Below are 23,494 nucleotides of genomic sequence, written 5' to 3'. Positions count from 1 at the left end.
TGGAATATATTGTCATCCCTGTTTTCAGCAGAAACACAAACAGCACCACAATTTGTGCCGCTGACGTTCAGGAATCACTTTTTTCTTTCATCTAAGGGAAGTAGTTTGAAAATTTTAAGCTTTTATTTCCTGTACACCTTTTAAAATAGTAACTCCATATAAATGTAAGTTTGACTGGGGATGAAGAATCATCTCGTGGTTCTGTTATGGAAATAAAAAATTGAAAGTTGGGTACCTTTGCATTTTTTTACACAAAACTGTTCTTTGTTGTAGTAGGCCCTGATACAACCTGAGGGCCTCACAGCTCATCTGCAGGACTCCTTTAAGGTTTTTTTGTAATGGAAAATATAATTCTCCATTCCTCCAAAAGTGTTTTTACACTTGCACTTTTGCATTTTCTGCTTCTTAATGATCACAAAAATAGCAGTTCAGGTATGAAAAAAAAATCCTTTCACCAACCCTAGGCACTTAAAAAATTTAAGAAGTTAATCTTATCTCCTGCCTAACACCTTTTTGACATTCATGTGTTGGCATTAATTGACTGAAAATGGTCCTTTTTCCTCACACCCTAATCACCAGCACAGGCTCTGGCACTGACAGGTCACAGAATCACAGAACGGTTTGGGTTGGAAAAGACCTTAAAGCTCATCCCCTTCCACCCCCTGCCATGGGCAGGGACACCTTCCACTGTCCCAGGCTGCTCCAAGCCCCGTCCAACCTGGCCTTGGACACTGCCAGGGATCCAGGGGCAGCCACAGCTGCTCTGGGAACCTGTGCCAGGGCCTCCCCACCCTCCCAGCCAGGAATTCCTTCCCAGTATCCCATCTAACCCTGCCCTCTGGCAGTGGGAAGCCATTCCCTGTGTCCTGTCTCTCCATCCCTTGTCCCAAGTCCCTCTCCAGCTCTCCTGGAGCCCCTTTAGGAACTGGAAGGGGCTCTGAGGTCTCCTGGAGCCTTCTCCTCTCCAGGTGATCACCCCCAGCTCTCCCAGCCTGGATCCAGAGGGGCTCCAGCCTTCAGAGCATGTCTGTGACCTCCTCTGGACTCTCTCCAGCAGCTCCAAGTCCTTTCTGAGCTGGGCCCCAGGGCTGGGGCAGCTCTGCAGGTGGGGTCGCACCTGAGCGGGGCAGATGGGCAGAATCTCCCCTCTCCTGCTGTCCTCACTGGGGGATCAGCCCGGGGCATGGTGGATCCTTGGTTCTGGTGACACAGTTGTTGACAGTGTCAAGTTGCATCCCATGAAAAGACCTCACAAGTAATAATCTGATGTGCTTGGCATGTAAAACCTCCACTGGTGCACCATCACACAAAGTGGGGTTTGGGTATTTTAAAATTAAAGGCAGTGTGGTGATTTAATGCCTGCAAAATTATAGCAGGTTCAGTGTTGCTATCAGGGGGAATAAAATCCCGATCAAAAGGGAGCTTTTAGAAAGTATTCTGAGATATAATGCTCATAAGCTGTTTTGTGATGTGTTAAGGCACAGTTTGACATGTGCTGCTGGTTAACCATGCGCTTTCAATTATTGCACACCCCCGCCTAAGAGCCACAGAAGTTATGGAATGATTCCTCACAGGGGGGTGCTTTCCATCGCTGTTCAATATAGGAAATGGGTTCATTTGTGCTAAACAAAGGAAGAAGGCAGGGATGGTGGCAGGGGGGCAGGACATAGCTCAGTGGCAGTAGATAGGTGGAAAAACGTGTGCTTTGGGGAGATGCCTCTGTGTTCTTCTGCTTCCCTCTGCTGGAGTGTGGCAGGATTCCTGCCTGACCCCCTTTAAACACATCCAGAGCTGTCTGGGCAAGAGACTTCTGCAAGCTCATTATTTATTTTAAATGTTTCTGCTCCATTTTCAGGTTTTTTTCAGTAGTGCCACCTGGAGCCAGTGTGTACAACCCTCTCCTGGTGGCTGTGACTCTGTGGCTGCTCCTCTCTGTGATCACATCTCAGCTTTGAGAGTGATGGATAATATTCTAATTTTTGCAGAGCTGTGTGGGGTGTAGCGGCCTGGTTGCTGTTCATCTTTATAGACCCCAGTCTATTAGAAAGTATGCAAAATGCAGAGCTAAATTTATGCCAATTCAAAGGTTTTTCAAATCAAAATTTCTATAATGTCTGTGGTATCAATTGCCCAGAAGTTTTATCCCATTTAATTACACTGTATTGCATTAAGTTGTACTTACAAAAATGGAGGACTGTCCTAACATAGCAGAGAATTCACTTTTTAGCATGAAAATAACACGAATTTTAATAGAGCACATCATTCATCACTGCTGAACAAGTGCTTCCCCACTGCTTTCCCATTGCCACTTCCCCTCTCATAACTTTGACGGATTTTGGAAACAGAAGTAGTTTTTCCCTTTAGAGTTTCACAATTAATCTATGCCAAGTTTAATGCAAAGTTCAATTTTCTTGCAAATAGCAGCCATTATTTGGCAGTTCATCTGTCAGATCCTGGCTTGGCTCCCTGTGTTTACTACAAAATGGGGCTGCCAGCTCTGCTTTGGGAATTATTGAAAGTTTACATTGATGAAAAGGGGATATGTGAAGAAAATTTACAGGAGCTTTCCTGTAGCTCCATAGTTTGCCTTAAGCCAAAAAAAATGCTAAAGACAACGTGATTTCCTCTATGATGCATATAAGTTCATTAATGCATGTTTAACACTGGGAAGTATGAACCTGTATTAACAACTGATAAAATAATTACTGTTAATATAAGTAATTAGAGCTGGCAATGTAGTAATTATTATTAATATGATTGCTTATAATTAAAGTGCAAGCCATAGATTCAAGGGTAGTTCTAAGTGGATCAGAAATCCTTGTGAATACAGGAATAAGATGAAAAAATTTTGTCACCTGTAATGGGTGGATAGTGGTCTCTTGACTTTCTCTGGATGTTCTCAGACTTGTTTCCTAAAAAACAATACCTTCCACACTTTGATTTACCCCAAAAAAACCCAAAACACAAAGCGTAGGATTGAAGCAGAAAATAGGATAAAATACTGATGAAGAGTGTAGTCTCTTATGTTTTTGTCATAGGTTAGCAAGCATAGTCCCAGAAGGGACGTCCTTGCTAAGGGGTGCTTACAGCTTCCTCTGGGACCTGATAGAACCTATCAGCTGGCCAGTTTGAATATGGACAATTCTTTAAGCCACTTAAAGTTGTGACAGCCTCTGTGATCCACACTTAAGAATAGAAACCCTGAGGCAGAGGCTCTCTCTCGTTTCCGGTGCTGGGACAGGTGGCTGCGGGCCCCGTGTGGGGGCCAGTGGGCCACGGCCATCCTGGAGCCGATGGGCCTGTTCCACCCGCGGAACCACCCCCCCAGCGCTGCTGCGGGCAGCCGGAGCGGCCCGGCTCTCCCCCTCTCCACTACGATAAGCCACATTCCAGCTGCGAGGCCGAGGTGAGATTAACCCTTTTAGTGCTGTGAAGAGCTGAAAACCTGAGGGAGGAGAAAGAGGAGATGCTTAAAGCTGAAATTCTGTTGTGAAGCTGTGATATATCAGAGTATCCCGTTGTAATTTCATGAAGATATGGGGGGTGGAGTGTTCAACTCATGCCTGTTAGCAAAAGCACCTGCGCTGAGATAGGCAGATGCTGACGCAGCTGTAATTTCATGAGAAGTTTGGACAGGGAGAGATGGAAGCGATGAGGACTTTTGCTCCAAATGGGAAAGGAGAAAACCTCAATTCCTAGAGATGCTCCCAGAGATAGTCCTAACAATGAAGATGAGGAAGACCCTTTGCTCCCAGGGAAGAAGGGCCTCTGTTCTTAGAGATGAAATGCTCCCAGAGATGGGTGAAGAGAATTTTTGTTTCTGAATGGCTCAACCTTAAAATTGTACCCCAAAAAGCTTCAAGAGTGGACCCTCGAAAGCAGTTGTGGGAAAAGCTGCAAGTCGGGGGAAAGGACTCACACGCAGGCAGAGAGACTCCTCTTCCTAAATGGACTGAACGATATTTGGAAGTGGGCGGCTGTCTCGTTGTGATAATGTTTTCGTAGCATGCGCAAGAAGAGACTTCTCTTTCTAAATGGACTGAACAAGGTTATTATGGAAGTGGTAAACAGACTGAACATCTTAAGGGTTGTCTTTTTACATTGTCAGTGGGAGAAGGGAGGAAGGTGGGGGCAGGAGAAGAGTTCTGAAGGTGTGGTATAATTTTTTTTTTCTTCTTTTAGGTCTGTTAATAAACTTCTTTATATTCTTTCAAGTTTGGCGCCTGCTCTGTGTTTCTCCTAATTCTTATTTCACAGAAGATAAATAGTAATGAGTATCTTGGACCAAACCACTACACTAAATTGGTGTTTCTGCCCGGTTACAAACCCAACCTGCTACAGTTTTAAATTTCTTTTTAGGACATTCTATTAAAAGGCTCTTGAAAGAGAGATTTCCTACAAAGTTTCCAGTTCAGGAATAGTTTTGGTATTATTTTCCATTGTCCTCTTCTTATTATAAATTATTTAGTGTGTGCCGTTAGAATAATAGCTAATAATAGAACATATGTGCTTCTCCTTACAAAATCTAATTCATATTAAATTGTTCATCTGAAACACCCCACAGTAGGAATTTTCACACAAGGATAGAAAGCTAGGGTTCAGTATAGAAAATACTATATACAGAAAATATAGAAACTTGATTTATTTATTTATTCATGTGGCTGTTTTTTGTTGTTTTCTAAGAATGTTTTTCCTGGGATTTTGTAGTCACACAGAGCTTTGTAGTCAGACACAAGCCCTCACTCGTGTTGCACAGTGAGTGCAGAATGGTTGTCCTTAAATGTCACAACATTTTTAAACCACACACACTCCTGCTTAATGTAATTCCATGCATATTCCATTGTTTGGAATGAAATTATTGGGCAGTGTTACATAATTTCAGTATAATATGCAGGTTCAATTATTTAGTAGACATTGACTGTAATAATTTCCATATATATAATAAAACAGTTCCTTTCCCTCTATACCATTACTTTATGCTCATAAATACCACTTGTGTCAGATGTTAAACACAACTTTAAAACTCTGTTTATTCAGTGTCATTCTTAGGAGCTGTGGCTTTTGTCCTTCTCAGCCACAGATGTCTTACCAGAGTCATGCTTAAGTGTAGATATTTATAAGGCAACAAGTCCCCTTCTGTCATCTAAACAAAACAATTTAGGGAAGAATTAGCTTCCCAACTGTGGTTTAAATTGTTTGGAAGGCACATAGTCACCGAGCCACCAGAGAACCCTTCTGCACAGCCACATTCCCATGACCCTGAGCCACAAGGTCCGTTGCTGTATCTTTAATAAATAATGAAACAGATGTTCTCTGGAGCCGTGGCTGTCACTCCATGTAGATTCACTGAGTTTACAAAGTAAATACAGTCGATAGCAGTTAGCATTTCATATCTCAGGCTGTACAACAAGCAGAATTATTGAAATAGTTTCAATTTGAATTTGTAATGTAAAGTCTTTATTTGTTATCCTGGGTGCTCTATAATTTCTTTCCATACAGTGAAAAATAGATTCACTGTAAAACTTAGAATCAATGCCAAAATGAATTCACATGAAGAATGCTACCAAAACACCAAAAACCTTCACAAAGGGTAATATGGCAAAATAGTAAAATTTTAAGGCAAAATTTTGTCTTCTCATAGTCATATTTTTGTGATAATTACTAATCAAAACTCCCAAATTTCTTGAGAAAGTGCTTATACTGGAGGGATCTTTTCTTTTTGAGGAAAGAGTCAGCAGGTTTTCCATTTTGAGTAACATGCCGGGCTTTCATTTTGATTTTTTGGAAAGCTTTGATTGGCAGGTAAATTTTAAAAATCAGTATATTTATAAGACAATTTAATACTTCTTATCTAATTTAAGGGTATAATACAAAATGTAGACAGAAGAAAAATATTATAATGTGTCATTTTGCAGTTGTGTTTTCATTGAGGATGTTTTAGACCTGGCATTTCATTATTTCCACGGTCTTTCTGAAAAGAGTATTAGCAAGGATTGATTTCAAACCCCAGTGTGGTTTTTAATGAAGGGTTACTACTTTTCCAAATTTCTGACCAAGACTGTGCAGGGATAGTTCTGACTGAAATGCAGCTGGAGCAGGAAGGAGTCATAAAGGATTTGAAGATAAAGAGGGTGTGCACAGGACAGGGCCATCACAATGTTTATTTTGGCATTGCACATCTCCAGCCTGGTGTATGTGGAGTTCTGGAATGAGCCTGACATGGAGGGACCTATGGAAGATGTGGTTTCTTCCTCTGAAGTAAATGTTCCTGGTTTTCCAGAGGGGACCCTTACTGCTAGAGAAACAGCAGATGTCTATGGATGTGTCAGGCATTTAAGTGATTTGGGTGTATTCCCTTTCACTGGTCCTAAATTAGGAAACATATCCAAGCTGCTGGTGGCCTTAAAATGTCCTCACTCTTAAGTTTCTCTGCTCAAAAATCAGATGGGAACAGCAATCTCTGGAAAATATTTACCATGTGCCGAGTTAGAATTCATTCCTTTTCATTTACAACAATAGAGATTATCAACTTGCAGCATTTCAAGATAATCCCATCTGTAAAATCCTGATTTTACAGTCATTGGACTGTATTCCAGATTAGGCCATGAACAGTTTCTTCCCAGTTGTCCTGCTGTATTTTGTGTGACATTTCAGGATGGTGACAGTAACACTGTAATCAGTCTGTGACTCTTCAGCCACAGACTGAACACTGCCATTAAACTTTAGGTATGTGAGCAGTCAGTAAATGAAGTTTTAGTGTGCATAAATCATGGGAACAAGCCTGAGCTGACATAGTTTTTTCTTACAGCACCATAAAAAGGAGAATTTGGAACTGAGGTCAACGTGCCTGTGCCAGTGCAGGTACCACTGTTAGGTTCTGAACAAGCTACACACTGAAATGTATTTTTCTGCAGCATGATTTGCAGAGCTGGAAAGCTTTTGGTATTTGAAGTAATAAAGGTGTGTCAATCTTATCTTTTATGACTTGAGAATCTGTGTCTGTTTTTCCCTCCAGGATCCCAGAAGCAAGCACAAGTTCAAGATCCACACCTATGGGAGCCCCACCTTCTGTGACCATTGTGGGTCACTGCTCTATGGACTCCTGCACCAGGGGATGAAATGTGACAGTAAGTGAAGTTTTCCTTGGGCTACCAAAGGGGTGTTCTGGAAAGTCAGTGGAAGCCCTGGATAACAGCTTCTTACTTCGTTTCTGTGGAAAATACCATTTCAAATGTCAGCTATTTATAGTCCTGGTATATTTCAAGTGGATATTTCAGCATCATAATAACCTACTAATGAAAATCACCTCTTCTGCTGAGAACATGGTGTATTCAGCTTGATGTCGCTGGAGAGCCTTTGTCATGGTAATTTTGAGAAAGCCTCTTTTTGGACTGTCTGTGTGAATACACTCTCAAAGACTGAAATTTCAGTTCAGTTTGTAGTCAAGGTCTACTATTTTCCTTGTATGTAATTTGTCTTGGAAGTCTTCCACAGGCAAAACCTAATAGTCAATTTAAACTTAACTCCCTTCATTGCTGACGTGAATGCTCTGTTTTCTTAGTCATATTCCCAGCAAGTCTTTATTCCATTTTCACTTTTTTCTCCCCTTCAACTTCATTAATGATATGTTTAGCTTTCTGAAAAAGATTATTTTATTTTCTGTTGTATTAGCTCTCTACAGAAAGTATTGCAAGATGGAAACCAGACGTGGCGTTTGGTTGAAATCCAGGCAGCTTTAATCTGAAAGTCTTACCAATAATTAAGCATTTAGTCTTCATTTTCACTTTAAATTAATTTTCACTTAATTTTTAGCTTCTCATGGGTGTCTGAACCATTTTTATGTCCACAGCCTGTGATATGAACGTTCACAAGCAATGTGTGATAAACGTCCCAAGCCTCTGTGGCATGGACCACACAGAGAAGAGAGGAAGGATTTATCTGAAAGCTGAAGTCACTGGTGACAAACTGGAAGTAACAGGTAAACAGCTCATTTTGGAATTTTTCAGGTTTTATAAATGTATGATACACACTGTGAGTTTGTGTGCCTCGGTCAGATCTTTGTGCATTAAAGCCACTGATGGAAAATTTGCTTCCAGAAGCTGGAGGATTTCATACAACGTGGCTTTGAATCAAGAAACTCTATGAAGCTGTGTTCATAAAAATCAGTAGAAAAAAGGAAATCTGTATTAACAGCTTTAAAACCTGGGGAAAACTAGTTAGAAAATCACTGTATTGTCAGTTTTTCATGTTGAAAGCAGCCCAGCAGGATGAGTAGCTGTTCAGGAAGTTACCCATCATCTTCAGAGCACAAGAGATTCACTAAACCTTCATCAGCTGAGGAGTTGTTTCCTGTATTTCAGAGTATTGAATAAACAAAGGCAACTGGGATTCAATCCCAAATACTACTCCCAGTGAGTTTTAAAATATAAAAAAACAGTTCTCACATTCTATAAGCTTAAGGTGACCAAGCTGGGGAGGAGGCAGAGAAGGGGAAAAAGGAGAGGGTGGCAGTTTGTTTCCTTGGAAGTGTTTCTCTGTAATTTGTGAATAATCTGTGGTTGTGCACACCCAGATGTGCACACCCACACCCCCCCACCGACCCACCCTGAGCCAGAAGTTTCCAAAAAATACTCCATGAAACCAGTACAGGGCACAATGCATTTGTCACTGCCTGCTTGGTGTTGCAAAATGGAATTGAATTTGGGGGTAAAGTCAGAGTAGGACAAAGTGGGAGGTTTCTTAGAACATCTCAACTCCTGCCTGTGTTTCTTGGTGTGGTTGTCACAACCTGTGGGTGTAGAGTGTCATGTCCGTGTGGCTCAGGTGACAGAGCCTGGTACACACCAAAAGGATGTTTCTTCCCCCCCTACATTCAGTAGAGACCTTTCCCCTTTTCACAGAGGAAATCAGACCATCACTGAATTTTCGCAGCTTCCAGAACCAGCAAACTTCCCTGCTGACATTATCCCTCTATGGTTTTGTTCTTCCTAAATCCAAATAGCTCCATATTCTCCTGTCAAACCCTGTAAAATGCATTGAAAAGGAGACGTTTGATAAAATTTAGTTAGAAAGGATCAGAATAGATCCCAAGTGATGTTTAATTGTGGCTTAACTTTTCAAAGAGCTTCCTGTCAACGTGGGAGGGGGAAATTTGTCCAAGGTGCTGTCATTAAGAGAAGGTGGTTTCACTAAGTAATGAGGCGTTTCAGGGATGGTGATGTGGGTTCTAAAAGTAATTGTACCATGAGAGGGAATTAATTTAAAAATCATCCAAGTGACAAAATTTAATATTTGCTTTATTCTAGGCCGCTTTGCAGCAAGGCTCTTAAATATGGCTTAAACTTTCTGCAGTAATACACATAATGTGACAAATAACATGTGCTTACTTCCTGATGATTCAGTTGGTTTATAATCGTTTTAGGGACAAAAACATTTATCACAAGTCATTGTGGAACGAAGGCACTGTAAAGTGATTATACAAACAAAGGATCCTTTTAGTTCAGAGTTTTATTTGAAAAGGTCTTGTCTGAGAGGTGAACATGGTAAAATTATAACAAATTTTGTAGGTTTTCTCCATAGGCTCTTTTTGGTGTGAGTGTACTTGGCAAATGTCATTTCTATTGTGTTTATAAATAAAACATTTCCATCCCACAATTAAGTAGGTTTCTGGACAACAAGAAGAATGTTTACTATAACTTTGTTATGTATAAAACAATTACAGTGCTGTGGTTGTGGCTGAGGCTTGTCAGCATTTCCAAGCTTTCTGAAAATTTCTTTAAATAAAAATTATAATTGTCCTGAAAGCAAGCTGCTTTTTTTGTTTTTTACGTAAGAAATACCATATGGACTAGCCAAAATGACATTTCAGGTGCCTTTTGTGTATGTTTAACTGAAAAGGAAATTAGCAATTGCCAGTTCATGGACATATTACAAAACATAAAAAAAATGCTCCTAGAATGTCATTGCTTCTAAAATATTTATTGACAAAAGCTTTGTTAGAATATACAGTTCTCAGAGCTCCCAGGCACAACATCACTGCCCTTAGCTTTGGGAAAGGAGGTGAATTAAAGGTCCAGGAGGTTTAGGAACAGCAGGAAAAATAATCAGTGACTGACTGTTTGGTTTGAGCCTTTGTCTGAATCTTTTTCAAAGGAATTACTTTGTAGGTGTTGAACTCCTTCAGCTGAATTCCTCAATATCCCTGCTCTGCACCCTGTTTTGGTTGTTAATTAGTTCCTGCTGATTCTTTCCCAGCCAGCCTTGATTACATGCAAAACATTTGTGCTGCTAAATGGGGACCTGCCACTGGTGTTGGCAAATTGCAAATCCTTAGGCATCCCAACCATCCCAGCCCCACCAGGACACAGCTGGCAAAGGACAATTGCAGAATGTGGTCCTTTAGGTGATATGGTTTATTTAGCACATCCCAGTTTGTCTTTCTTTCCCTCTGCCTTCTTCTTTGGAGGGTTTTCTGGTGCCTTTTGTTTCCAAGAAGCCCCACACTACAGGCACACTGAATGTTTTCCTGGTAAAATGTTGGAAATAGGACTGGTTTTTAATTCCCAGTGAATTCTAGGAAGGAGGTGAGGCAGGCACTTCTGGGTGGAGCTGCCCAGTGGCTCCCTCAGATTATCTACAATCTCCGAGTTGGCAGGTTCTGAATGGAATTAATGGTGGGAGTCATTCAGTCCTGTGTATAAACACACTTAATTCCAGTTAACTGAGTCAGATCTTCAACCCCGGTGCATCAGTGTGGACACACAGGTTTGTCTGTGGGAATTGTAGAGCCTCTGCAACACTTCTTCACAAAGGAGTTGGAATTTTGGATTGATTTCCTCTGCCATAACCTCACCATCTTCCCAGGGCTACTCAATCTGCCCCATTCAATGCTCATTTGTGTTGTAATTCTTAAACATCAGTGGTTTATCGTCAATGGTTGAGTTACTTGCTTGAGAGCTGTGTTGAATATTAATAATTTATGGCACTTACAGTACAGAAATGTGGTAGTTTTCTTTTTATAGAAACACTCTTGAAACGCATATTTCTGAAATCTCTGAGTTCGTGACCCTTTCATAGGTTGGATTGACATAGGGGGGTTGCTCTTAAGCATAGTAAAGTGCTTTTTGCTATTCTTAATCTCTGCTTTTTACACTGAATTTTCTTCCTCCTGATGTGTGTTAAAAGTTTTTTCACTCTTTCATTTACTCCTTGACCCATCTTATAATTTAGGGCTCTTCTGAGTGAGCTTGTAGGTGGTTGAATCACAGTTCTGATTTTTTTAACTTTATTTTTGAATTATTTTTATAGTGAATGAACAATAACCTTTGTGAGAAAAATAACCCCATCTGGTGCATTGATATATAAAATGCTGCCACAATACTGGGACTTCAAACTGTGACCTCTCAGGCACTGGAAGTTGGATGTGACAGCAGCTGACAAGGAGGATCTGCCCTCCTGACACTTATTTAGAAAAAGGATGGTGGTGACTTTCTGGCAACTAATGCACCCCCTGTTACATAAATCTTATTAAAACATATATAGGCACAGCACAGAATTTTCAGGGGGTTTTAACTGTATTTGCCTAAGCTGCAAGGATCAGAAAATCTGGTTTTATTCTTCAGTGGTGCTTCAGTTTAAAAGCAGAGGAAAGCTGGCAGTGATCCCTGCAGAGGCTGGGAGCACACAAGCGGCTCTCCAGCAGTGATCTCCCAGGAGCTCCGTGCTCCCCACTGGACATTTCTCAGGTTATTTATGAATGTGTGAATGCTGAGCCACCTCCTGGCACTGCTCATTATGTCCTGTCACGCTGCTTGTTGAGGGCAGCTGGAGCAGAAGCCCCCACCCAGACAGGCTGGGGACACAAACTGCAGAATTCTGGCACATTCCTAGATCCTCATTGTTTCCTTAAAAGACCCCACTGTGCACACACTCTGATAATTTTATTGTGGTTTTCTAGGTCAGTGTCAGTGTCTGTCTTTGTTAACATTAATTTCATAATCTGCAGCTGATTTTAAAAGGGAACATCAATTAATATTCTGGCTGTTTGACCAGCTTTTAATACCAAATGCCTATAAAGTGATCCCAAATAATTGTTTCCATGCAGGACATATTTTTAATGTCTCAAAAAACATGAATCTCATGGTTTACTTCACTAATATCTTCTTTCTGACATTCCTAGAATCTGCAGGGTTGCTGCAGTCATTACAGGAAAAGCTATGCCTTTAGCAATGCCAGCCCTGGTGACAACAAAAAGCTTCCTTCCCACCTCAGTCATTAAATTCACTTTACCATGAAGAAACAGGCAATGTAAGGGGTTTAAAAAGACCATTAAGTTTTCAGTAACGGCCATCTGCATGCATCCAGAAATATCAACTAGACCCTGTATATTTAGGTAAGATAAGAATTACAAATGTAACAGCCTGAAGCCTTTTCCATCTTGTGGTAAGATTTATGTTTCATTAAGCAGCTGTCCTGCCCAGTAGCACATATATTTTAAGATGATATTTTTTGTAAATATAATCTTCTTTAAAACGAAAATAGAATTGCTTGTATGAGATTCCCAGGTGAAATTGAGGCTGGAGAACCTATTGCAGACACAAGAACTTAGGACGCAGTGTTAGGGATGATGGTAGATTTTTTATTAGTAGGAGAGAATATCCTAATAAATACAGAGGAATCAAGTCTCTTGTAACATCAGTTCATTTTTCTTCTCGTTCTAGACAAGGATATTCATCAACTGTTCCTTGTACATCACATGTACAGTGCAGGTGTTCATTATGTTGCCATTTTTCAGTGCTCAGGCACTGGGCTCAGAAAGGATATGAAAAGAAATCTTCACTGGGCAGGGGAGTAGTTGTGGAATAGAGAAAAGTCTCATCTCTGAAAGCCCTTATAGTGATGAAAACCATAGAGACTGAAAATTGCCTGGAAAGCAGGATTTGTTTCGGAGTCAGTCGTACCTGTGAGTCACAAGCAGCTCCAGAAAAGAAGAATTCAGTGAGTTTTAAAAAATCTCATAATAAATCTTCAGTGAAAGTAGAGCAGTTTTGGAGGCAGCTTTTGGATTTTGCATACAAAGGAGTACAAACCCGAAAATGGGAAGACTATTTTCAGTATTAGGTAAATCTTTTAAACTGTGACTGAGGAGTGCAGGAAGGTACTGGGGAGACAGTTCCTTGGCTGGGAGTGCAAGATCCTCTGTCACTCACTCAGCCATCTGTAAACTGGGCAAACCAGAAAGTCTGTACCAGAAACTTCTTCAGGAGGCAATGAGAATTTTGGAACAATTTAACAATGCTGTGTTGTGAGAAGACAGGAGCTTTATGATGTGTTGGAGCTAACAACAGTCCCCCTTTTCCTTCATTTCTCTGGATACCATGCCAGGTGAGACCACTGGAGTCTTGCAGTGTCTCCTAAAAGCAGCTTTTGCCATGCGGATGAGAGATTTCTACTCATCTAAGTTGCCTGTAGGACTAAAAGATTGGCAAGAAAAGGTTGCTGTGATTAGTAAACTGTTTTATTATCCACATTTGGGAATTCAGGAAAAAGGTATCTGTGACTCACTCGTAAAGGAACTGAGTGGACTCATGCTGCGAATCATTCAGCTTTGTCCTGGGGACAGAAACATTTATTTAGTCATTCCCATGATTAAATTTATCTGCTGGTACCACAAGAAGCTATAAATCCACAACTGCATATGGCTTGCAACTCTTGACCTACACAATCCCATGGAAAAAGTTTCAGCTTTGTTATCCACTCTCTGAATTCCTTAAAATCCTGCCTGAATTTCTTCTCTTTACATGAAATGTCAGTTGTCTCTGCCAGCCCACTCTGTTTTATTTAGGTTTTTATTTAAAGTATGAATACCTAAGAACCAGCTCTGTATTTGCTTATGTCCTTACATTATTCCTGGAAAAGCGGGAGTCCCAAATTTAGGCTCCTGGATGGATACTGCTGGTTTATAAGTAGCACTTAATAGAAGAGCCATAGGACAGATATCAAATAATCTGCATTTTCTGCTGAATACACATTTATGATCTCTGGTGCCGGTTTGGACAAATTTGGAGGAAAATATCCTCTGACAGAAGGCAGGTTACAACCACCCCTCCCGCACCAGGTTTGGGAAAGATGAAATTTTCCTCAGAGGAAAGTGAAAGAGATAAAAACTATTTATTTAACAAACACACGGGAAAAGAATAATAATGCTAAATAATAAAACCTCTCGCTGTGGAGAGAAACCTGGGAAAATCTCAGAGTCCTTCTGTAGATGTAATCTCTCTCCTCCTCCTTGAAGCTGGGTCGTGGGCCCACCTCCAGGGCCTTGGTGGGAAATTCTCCCAGTGTGTTCTGATGTTGAAACAGTCCAGAAGAGAAGAAGGGAAAAACCGAAGTCCCAGGAAAACAAAGTTCAACTCTCCATCTTCCTCAGGAGAAAAGGAGCCGAAAGCTGGCTGAAGAGCAAGAAGGGTGCTTCCTCTGCTCTTGCTACCGCAGCAGAAGAACACAGAGGAGTGTGTGTATTTGTGTCCTTGAAACAACTGCTTGAAAAGTGTGCTCAGGTTTTTTTTTCTCTCCCTCCTCTCAGGCTCAATTTAAAGGCACCAAAAGGCACAGTTAATTTCTGGGCATAGAGCAGCGATAGGGGATACACATCATAAAGTCACCCGAAGACATCTCTATTAACAAGGAGGAAGAAAATGGCACATTTTTTCCCCAAGTTGACAATTTTTTCTGGGTTTTAGAAGGAAAACCTGAGCAAGACTGGATTTATTGGAGACTTCAATCCATACTTGTCTTTATTGTCTTTTTACCTGTGTGCTTTCTCATTCCCCATTAAGAGTCCAATCTGGACAAAATGTTAGGAAATTTAACCGGTGGCAGCTGCTTTGCTCAGTACAGGGATTATTATCATCCTTAATATTTGTGACAGAAAACTGACAAGGAATATTTCAGGTTTCTGCCCAACCTGAGTCCGAACTGCACCTCCCTTTAACCTTCTCTAATTTAGAGTAGCATCTCTATCACAGTGGTGGGTTTAATTAACAAGTAATTACCAAGCAGGATGAGATTGCTTGCTATGGTTACAATTATAGCAGAATTCAGCCACTGTAAATTGATTTATTCTCGTGGAGTTATTTTTCACTTAAGTTTCTCAACCACACAGAAGAGATATTGTCTTTGGTGGGGAGGGGAAATCTCTTCTTCATGTCAATTCTCCCAGAGAAACCTGATCTGTCCTGTTAAAAATAGGGCACGTTAAAGAGATGAACCACTTGGATGCTAATTCTTGATAAGCACTATTTAGCACAAGTATCATCACGCTGTTTCCTCGGGAAAAGAAGTGCTAAGTCAGTTGGAAAAAGATGTCTAAGGGTATTAATTATGCAGACAAAAGTACAAATGGGCCAGATATCTTAAAACAGGGAGTGAGATAATGACTTCGTTAGCAGCCTGTATTTAATACATTGCATTTTTTCCTTCCCAATTAATCTTTGAGCTTCTCCTTCTTGCACTTAGAGGGGTTTTTTTTTCTTCCATTTTCTGTGTTTGCTGCAGAAGAAAGCAGCAATTTTACATGTTCTGCCATGTCCTCCTGCTGCCAGAGCTGTTTTGCAGCATTTATCAGGGCTGGGCAGGGGTGGGTTTGTCCAGGGATCTCTCCATGGCAGAGTCTCCACATCTACCCAGCCAGTCAGTCAAAATTCTGTGTTTCACACTGAGCCTCTGCAGGTAAAATTTAAACATAAAAGCTCAGCCCGAAGATGGTAAAATTAAGCTATTTTTTTTCAGAGATTTTTAGCAGAAAACTTACCACCGTGTATTTTTAGGAAGCTGTAGAACATGTGGAGAGTTCTGCTCCTCGCTTATGGCAAAGTGCAGCACAGAAATAAAAATCAAAAAGTGGATTTTGAAGTAATAGCTCCTGTGCCAAACCTGGCAGTGCAGTCACAAAAACCATGCAGAAGAAGACTGAAAAAAACCCAACCAAAAAAGCGATCATAAACCCAAATATAGGATGAGAGAAAGCAGCTTGCACTGAAAGCTGTCACTTCATCCTTCACTCTCTTCATGGTTCTTAGTCCCTTTGGGATTGTAAATACTTAGCTAAAATAAGTTATTTAATCTCAGTGCTATTCCTTGGAAGTATTTGAAGATTATTTTCAGTGCGCTCAAGTTTTAAAATTGGGTGTTTTGGTTTTTTTCATGGGTTGAAAAGAAATGTTCTTCCAGCTAACCACTGGGTGTGAAGACCATCAGAGCGCAAAGTCGGAGTAAATGAGAGTGGGGACAATTTCCCTGGCCTGAAAGGCACTATTACCCAGCTGCAAAGCCCTGTCAGCTTTAGACATGCATTGTGGAAAAGTACAAATGAAATAGATTGCAAGAAAGATGCATTTATTTTCTGTTCTTTTAAAACATAGTGATTTTTTTCCTGATATAATTCTTTGAGGGATACACATAGTGAATAGAATTATACTTTATTCTAAAATTTTAGTCCATAAGCATTTTCTGTCTCTCCTTTTAAAACCAGAAATTTAAGAAACTTAATCAGTATCAACTGTTGGGTCAAGTTAATATGATTCTTTTACAGCCATGATCTAATTTCATTAATTAATTTACATCAGAGTATCTGTTCTGCATGAGAATTATCTTGACAAAAAAAGTGGTGTCTTCCAAATCAGTAGCTCACGTTCCTGTACTCCTATTCTGTACATAAAATAATATCTCTGCTGTTTGGATGCCTTTTAACCTCCGTGCTGGGAAACAACAGACTGAAATCCTGGGTAGCTCTATAATTTTTGGGTTGTAGTGCCATTTAAATCTGGTGGAAAGGAGAACAATGCCTTGAGCAAACAGTAACTATTTGTTGCTGAAGATCCTGACAACTTTTTTCTTTTTTTTCTTTTTTTCTTTTTTTTTTTGAAAAGCTCCAACTGACTTTCATGTGGCTCTAAAGTCCAAATTTCTGTAGGAAATACTTTCCATCAAGAAATATTAAGTTACTTAAAGGTTGATCTTTCCTAAATTTCCTTTAAGATTTCTTCAGTTAGGTAGATAAATTTTAGAAAGGCCTCCTGAATGAAAGCAGTAGCTGAGGGCAGCGTCAGTCCTGGTTTATCTCTCCAGTGTCTCTCAAAGGCTGGAATTCCTTCATCCCTTCGGAACCACGGCACCCTCAAAGTTTCTTGCAGTCTTCCTTGCAGAAACAATTCTAACCTTAAACTCTGACTGTCACAAAGGAATTCCTGGGTGGAAGCTGTTTTCTGTCCCAAACCCCAGAGGTCTGCTGCTCCCAAGTTTTGAGATGCCCAGCTATGAGCTCCAAATTCCCCATCCCAGCCTGATCCCAGTTCATCGCAGCACAGGCTGGTTTGGGTGGGACAAGGTTTCTCAGCATGAGGAAAATTCACCATTTATTCTTCAGAATTCTTGTTCCATGATGTGGAAATCTTGCTCAAGTGTCTGACAGAGGGAGGGCAGTGCTGTCTGTGCTCACCCTTTGGGATACTCCAGCCCCTGCAGGTTCCTGACTGTTCCCTCTCTCTTCGGGGATCAGGAACAACTCAAGATAAATTAACTCTGTTTCTTCCTTTGACATTGTAAAAGTAGAAGCTGTATTAGGATTTTTGTGAAGCTGAAGCTCCACTTGTCTTTCCTGCACTTTTCCTTTGGTTGCTGTCATGACAATGCTCACAACTATTCCATCTGACAGCTAATGAGCCGTGAATCCATGGGAAGGTTGGTGTTAGAAACCTTCCAAAGTGGGCTTGTGTCAAACACCTGGTCCTCTGCAATCCACTGTGATCTGGCTGTGGCTCTTACAGTATTTGGCTCCTAATCCTGTGGTTGTATAACCTAAGACTGATGAGGGAACAAAAGCACAAAGAGTTGGTACCTGCTCAGAAAAATTACAGTGATGGATTTGGGTATTTAATCATTGCGTTGCAGGGAGAGCTGCCTGGAAGCTGCGTGTTGCTTGTGAATCATTCTTCTCTCCTGTCATTGCTCCCTGCTATTCTTATAAATACCACTCAGTACAACCTTTCTTTACAACAAGTAGGTTCTTCCATGCCAAGCCTGACAAGTGGGTTTCACATCTTATTTATTTGTCAACATGCTTCAATAGCTCTGGTCTGGCATGTAATTTCTTTCTTACCAGTGATATGTAATCCTGTGTTTTATATTGACAGTGAGAGAAGCAAAAAACCTCATTCCCATGGATCCAAATGGACTTTCAGATCCTTATGTCAAACTGAAGCTCATCCCAGATCCTAAGAATGAAAGTAAACAAAAAACAAAAACCATCCGTTCTACCCTGAATCCGGACTGGAACGAGTCATTCACATTGTGAGTTTAACACCCTGATTTAATGGGAGGTCTTTGGATGTATTGAATTGTTTATTTCAGTGTCGACAACTCCTCCATTTCTCTCCTTTTCAGTAAATTAAAACCTACAGACAAAGATCGTCGCTTATCCGTAGAGGTCTGGGACTGGGATCGAACAACCAGGAATGATTTCATGGGATCACTCTCTTTTGGGGTGTCAGAGCTTATGAAGATGCCAGCCAGTGGATGGTAAGAGTTTCTGAAAAGAGAATGAGAGAATATATCACCAGAATTTTTAAACCTGTGTTTTTTTTCAATGTGATCTACCTTTTCTTTGAGCTTTTCACTGTGTTTCAGGCTATAAATTCACTGAAAGTGCAACTAAACCTAGGAAACACAGGCTATAGATCTCAAAGGAGGATAACAAAACAATTGCTTTTCTTCTGTGCTGTTCCTGGAACTTCTGCTGGAGCCAGGAGCTGCTGCAAACTCAATTCTGTGTACATAGTCTTGTGATACAAATTTTATTTTTATCTGCAATATGATGTGTTCAATACTATGTGTATCATGTTATATATAGCTCTGCAAAGGCAAAGCACATGGAAAGTGATCTCATCAAATGCCATCTCATTACCTACCACGAGAGGGTAGAACTCATCACATCTCCTCAAAAAGGACATTTCTTCAAAGACAGTTGTTTAGGGCTATGGAAGCACTGGAGACAAAGGTTCCTCCTCAGGGTTGATGTCTCCCATCAAATCCCAGGATGAGTGGGAAGAATCTCATTGTCCATTAAACTGTCTTGACAGATAGTTTGGGATTAAAGATCTGATTTCAGGTAAAATATATTCTATTTGTGAGTTTGGTGTTATAGATCAGATGATATTTGGTCTTTGAGATCAGTTCTTTGCATACCTGTGACATTGTTACAAACCACACACAAACAACTAAATCAGATTATAAATCTATCAGGGAAAAACTGTAAAGTCACCAGTTTTTTCTCAAATCCACCACAGGTACAAGCTGCTGAATCAAGAAGAGGGTGAATATTACAACGTTCCAATTCCAGATGCTGATGAAGAGGGAAATGCAGAGCTCCGGCAGAAGTTTGAGGTGAGGATTAAACACAGATGCATGCAACTAAATATTGCATTTATTTTTCACTTTATTACAAAACAAAAAAGAGCTTGTTAAAAGATACATATGTTAGAGTGCTCCTATTTCTGTTTCTGTGACAGCTCTGTGTGTCTTTGGTTTTCTTGAAGATTGGACCAAATGGTTTAATTCAGAGATGGCATCATTTTCCTGACAGTTCAGCTTCTCTGCTATGACACTTAGAAGTTGGTATTTTAAAATATGTTATGTCAAGTATATGTAATAATTTCAATGTCTCTTAAGAATTGCTGTGAAATCTGCCAGCCATTATCACTGCTGTCTGCATTATTTGACAAATGAAATTCTCAGAAACAACGGTATTTTAATACTTTGAATGTTTCACGCTGTAAGTTGGGGTGTTTTAAGAAAACACTTTCAGCGTTCATGCTTTGGAGCTTTAAAGTCTTTGCAGAAGGTTTTCATGTGAAATTCTGCTCCCTGTAGTGTGGGGAAGGATGCTGATGTTTCTTAAGGATCAGAGGTATTGCTGGTTATGTACAAAAAAGAAAATCCAGAGAAAAGTGATGCTTTCTGCAGTTTCTTGCCTCCTGTGGTGCCAGCTGGAGAGGTTGGTAGCCACAAGAATGGTCTCATGTGCCACACAAAGGAGTTTTTTGTTAATGATCAGACTCTGCCTCTTCTGACAACCACAGCCAGAATTACAACAAAATATTTGCTGGCCACTGAGCCCAGGAGCAGGACAGGTATGGCCTGGGGTGGGAGGGGTTTGCTGGTGGGTCCAGCTCATCTGCCCTGCCTGCTCTCCCAGCTGCACACACAGTCAGGAGTTGGAAATATTCCAATCTGCACTGTTGCTTTCTTTTTTTTCTGGTAGGACATTTACAACCTTAGCTAAGCTGTTTATCCAAAACATAATGAATGTACCTGTTGTGCATAAACCAACCTGCCTGTTCCTTTCAACCTGAAATGGCAATTTTCTATGTTCACCATCAGGCAGAATTCTCCATTGTTATTATAAAAGATGGGTTAACCCACGAAAGTGAGGAAAACCGGCACATGTTCAACTTCCAAGAAAGAAAAGGAAAAGGTGCACCAATTTCTTCTGAACGCATTTGGATCAGCTCCCATGTCTGCAGCATGAACTATGATTTTTGTTACATATTTGAGAAGTATTTGAACCTCCATTCCATTTTCCTTTCTTTACAATCGTGATCTGACCAGTGTGATTTCATTTTGCTGCACTAGGTCATTTGCTGTTCAAGATCATGTTTATTTTTATCCTCCCTAGAAAGAATAGCTTCAAAAGTAATCCTGTCTATGTTTCTGTGCATTATGCAGAGCCTGGAATTGGGTGAATATTTATATATTGGTATAAAAATTTTCTGGTTTTGTCTCAGGTCAGAGATAGCACGAAGACAAGTCACTAGAATTGTCCTCTTTAAAATGTCAGCTATTACATGCAGTGTGGTTGCATATTGAATTTACAGTCTGAGGTTGATTCTTAATCCTGCTGTAAATACTTTGGTTGCAGGAGGAATAGTCAGGGTTTATCCACATCCTGCAATGAAGTGGAGTAGAAATCCTGAGAGGATTTGTGTAAAGCTACTGGACCTGGTTCCAGAGACAGCAGCTTCACCAAGGGGCAGCTCTGCCTCAGAAATAATTAGTCTGGCTCAAAGTCTAATTAGTTCAGCCTCAGCACTGTGTATTTGAGGCTCTGCCTGTTCTGCTGTAGGCTGGTTGGTGCTATTTGAATTAATCCAGGGAAGGGAATGGGTCTTCACTAGGCACACGGTGTCTCCAGGAATGTAATTTCCCAAGTTGGACAATGAACAGTTTTAAAACTCAGTGATGATAAATGAGAATATTGGTATCTGAACAAACCCTGTAATTGTAATGAGGCCAGGGCTGGTGTAATGTAGTGTTACGTGGCTGAAGGATTTGGGTTCACCCTCTTATCCTATCTCAAAGTTTATCATTATGAGAAGGAGCAGAGGGAAGCAGCACCCTCCATGGAATATTCTTCTTTGGTTTCAAGGGGCATCACTGTGATGGCTTCTGAAATTTCACAGCACAGATGTCTGAATGGTGGTATTTCACTTATTAGCTATTCTGGTGTGGCACATAAGTGGTGCTGACTCTGATCCTCCTTTATTTCTGTTATCATTTATATTCTGGCTTGCACAGGCATTTTATTTTAGGTGCCCTGTAACATGGAACAAGTAGACAGCCCTGAGAAAAATGCTGCTATTTGTGTTTTAATGATATCATCTAAACAAATATTTCCACTGTTCTAAAATCACCATTGGAGCCTTACAGGAAGAAGATTGCAGGTCTTGACTGTCACTTTCCTAGGGAAGTGAATTTGTCAGAAGATTAAAAATACAGATAGACCAAGGGGTCACGCTGGGCCACCTTCCCATTCATCAGTTTATGGAAGGAGTAACTCCAGAGTTCTTCCCAATCCAGTCTGCAATCCAGTGGTGCTTGGTCTATTTTTTGGTATATGAGCATGTGATTGGTAGCCAAACAACATTGATTTGAGTACAAAATTAGAACAATTTCCACAAAAATACTGCATTAGTAATACCAAATACTTTAAATAAATACTGGTGGCCTTCAGAGTAAAGGGCTGTATAAAGACCTAGGATACACAAGAGCAGGGAAACTTTAGGATTAGGATTTCACTGTTTCATATTAAGAAAGAATAAGATTATTTTCGGGTTAGAAAACACCAGAGGGCCAATAGATGTAGAATTTCTGAAACCAGTTTCTGATCTTGAAAATTCTAAGATGTTCTGAAAATTGACTTTGCCCTTTTAACTAAAGTTTAGAAATGTGGGTGGGACCTCCAAGACCACTAAGGAACTACCTCCTATTTAAATCAGAATTTTAGAAATATCTGCCTGCATCTATTTTTCAAGAGGCAGATATTTAAGATTTGGCCTCCAGCTCTCATTGATCTCAACCCCTTTACACACTACCATCACATCCTTCTTAGCACATCACTTTCACAACACAGATTTCTTATGGAAATGTGGCTCTTAGCCACACAAATCTCATGGAAATGCTGCTTTGCTCACTGCACAAATTCTTAAGGCATTTATTCAATGTCAATATACCTTAAAATAGCTATACAAGATTATAAATAAGCAAATAATAATAGATTCAAACATTCTCTTCACTTATATTTGTAATTGAATGCTAAAATCTATTTGTCAGTAATTTTTCATGAGAAGTTTCCTCATGGGCCATTCTGCCACATCTGAATCAGCTGAAAAATTAACACCCAGCCTTTGCCCAGAACAGATCCTATCCAACAAATGGGGCCAAATTTGGAAAAGAAAGAATGGAGGAGGATGGTGCTTTTTTTACCTTTTGTATTTTATTGCAAGGAATTTTCTTATTATATTCAATGTATAATCAATATGAACTTGTGCAGTATATAGAACTTGAGGTGTATTATGCAGAGGTGCAATGCAGTATTTTCTATACAACAAATTTTATTCAATATATGTATTTTCTGGATCTCACTTCTCCCTAAAATTCACAGATCTATTATCTGCTCATTTAGCAGTGTGATCAAATCTGTCCTCAGTGATTTATACATGATACATCATTATTGATATTTAGAGATAAAAATATACTCCTGTAGGAAGTGGAGTCAGGATAAAATCTGTCACTATTTTTCAGTTGGCTTTAACCTTTAGTTGTGAATTTTCTCTCTGGAATGGCATTCTTTGTGGTCATCTCAGAACGAAACTCCCTTCTCACCAGGCATATTCAGAATAATTGTGGCTGCTCCATAATTGTCCATGCTGAGGTTGCCATGGGAACTCCCAACAGTCCCAGGTGCCTCCGTGGACCAAAACTAGCAAATCTTCTAATGCAGCACCTACTCTTTGTTATGTACTTGTTTTCTTCTTACAGTACTTTTTTAGTCAAAGAAAAAAGCAGAATATTGAAATAATGCAACCTTCTGGTATTTTTTTCTACCTGGTTGGGATTTGAGCAGTAAGATGTCTTTGCCATTTAGAGCACCATTCCTTTT

The 23,494-nt window shown here is 40.2% G+C and overlaps 1 protein-coding gene across 4 annotated transcripts in view; it reads left to right on the top strand.

The window, feature by feature from the left end:
• PRKCA (protein kinase C alpha) overlaps positions 1-23,494 on the top strand; it is a 146,857-nt gene that overhangs the window by 85,721 nt on the left and 37,642 nt on the right. For all 4 annotated transcript variants that reach the window (XM_042025491.1, XM_042025492.1, XM_042025494.1 and 1 more), the window contains exons 4-8: positions 7,016-7,127; positions 7,850-7,978; positions 18,192-18,348; positions 18,442-18,576; positions 19,344-19,440. In XM_042025491.1, coding sequence (XP_041881425.1) covers positions 7,016-7,127; positions 7,850-7,978; positions 18,192-18,348; positions 18,442-18,576; positions 19,344-19,440 — 630 coding nt within the window. The remainder of the gene's footprint in view (positions 1-7,015; positions 7,128-7,849; positions 7,979-18,191; positions 18,349-18,441; positions 18,577-19,343; positions 19,441-23,494) is intronic.

This window comes from Corvus kubaryi, unplaced genomic scaffold (assembly GCF_017639235.1).
Source record: "Corvus kubaryi isolate FWS band 111438036 unplaced genomic scaffold, C.kubaryi_AGA036_p1.0 37272, whole genome shotgun sequence".
NCBI classification, from domain to species: Eukaryota; Metazoa; Chordata; class Aves; order Passeriformes; family Corvidae; genus Corvus; species Corvus kubaryi.
Note: the sequence above shows the minus strand (reverse complement) of the source record. Positions and strands in the feature narration are given on the sequence as shown.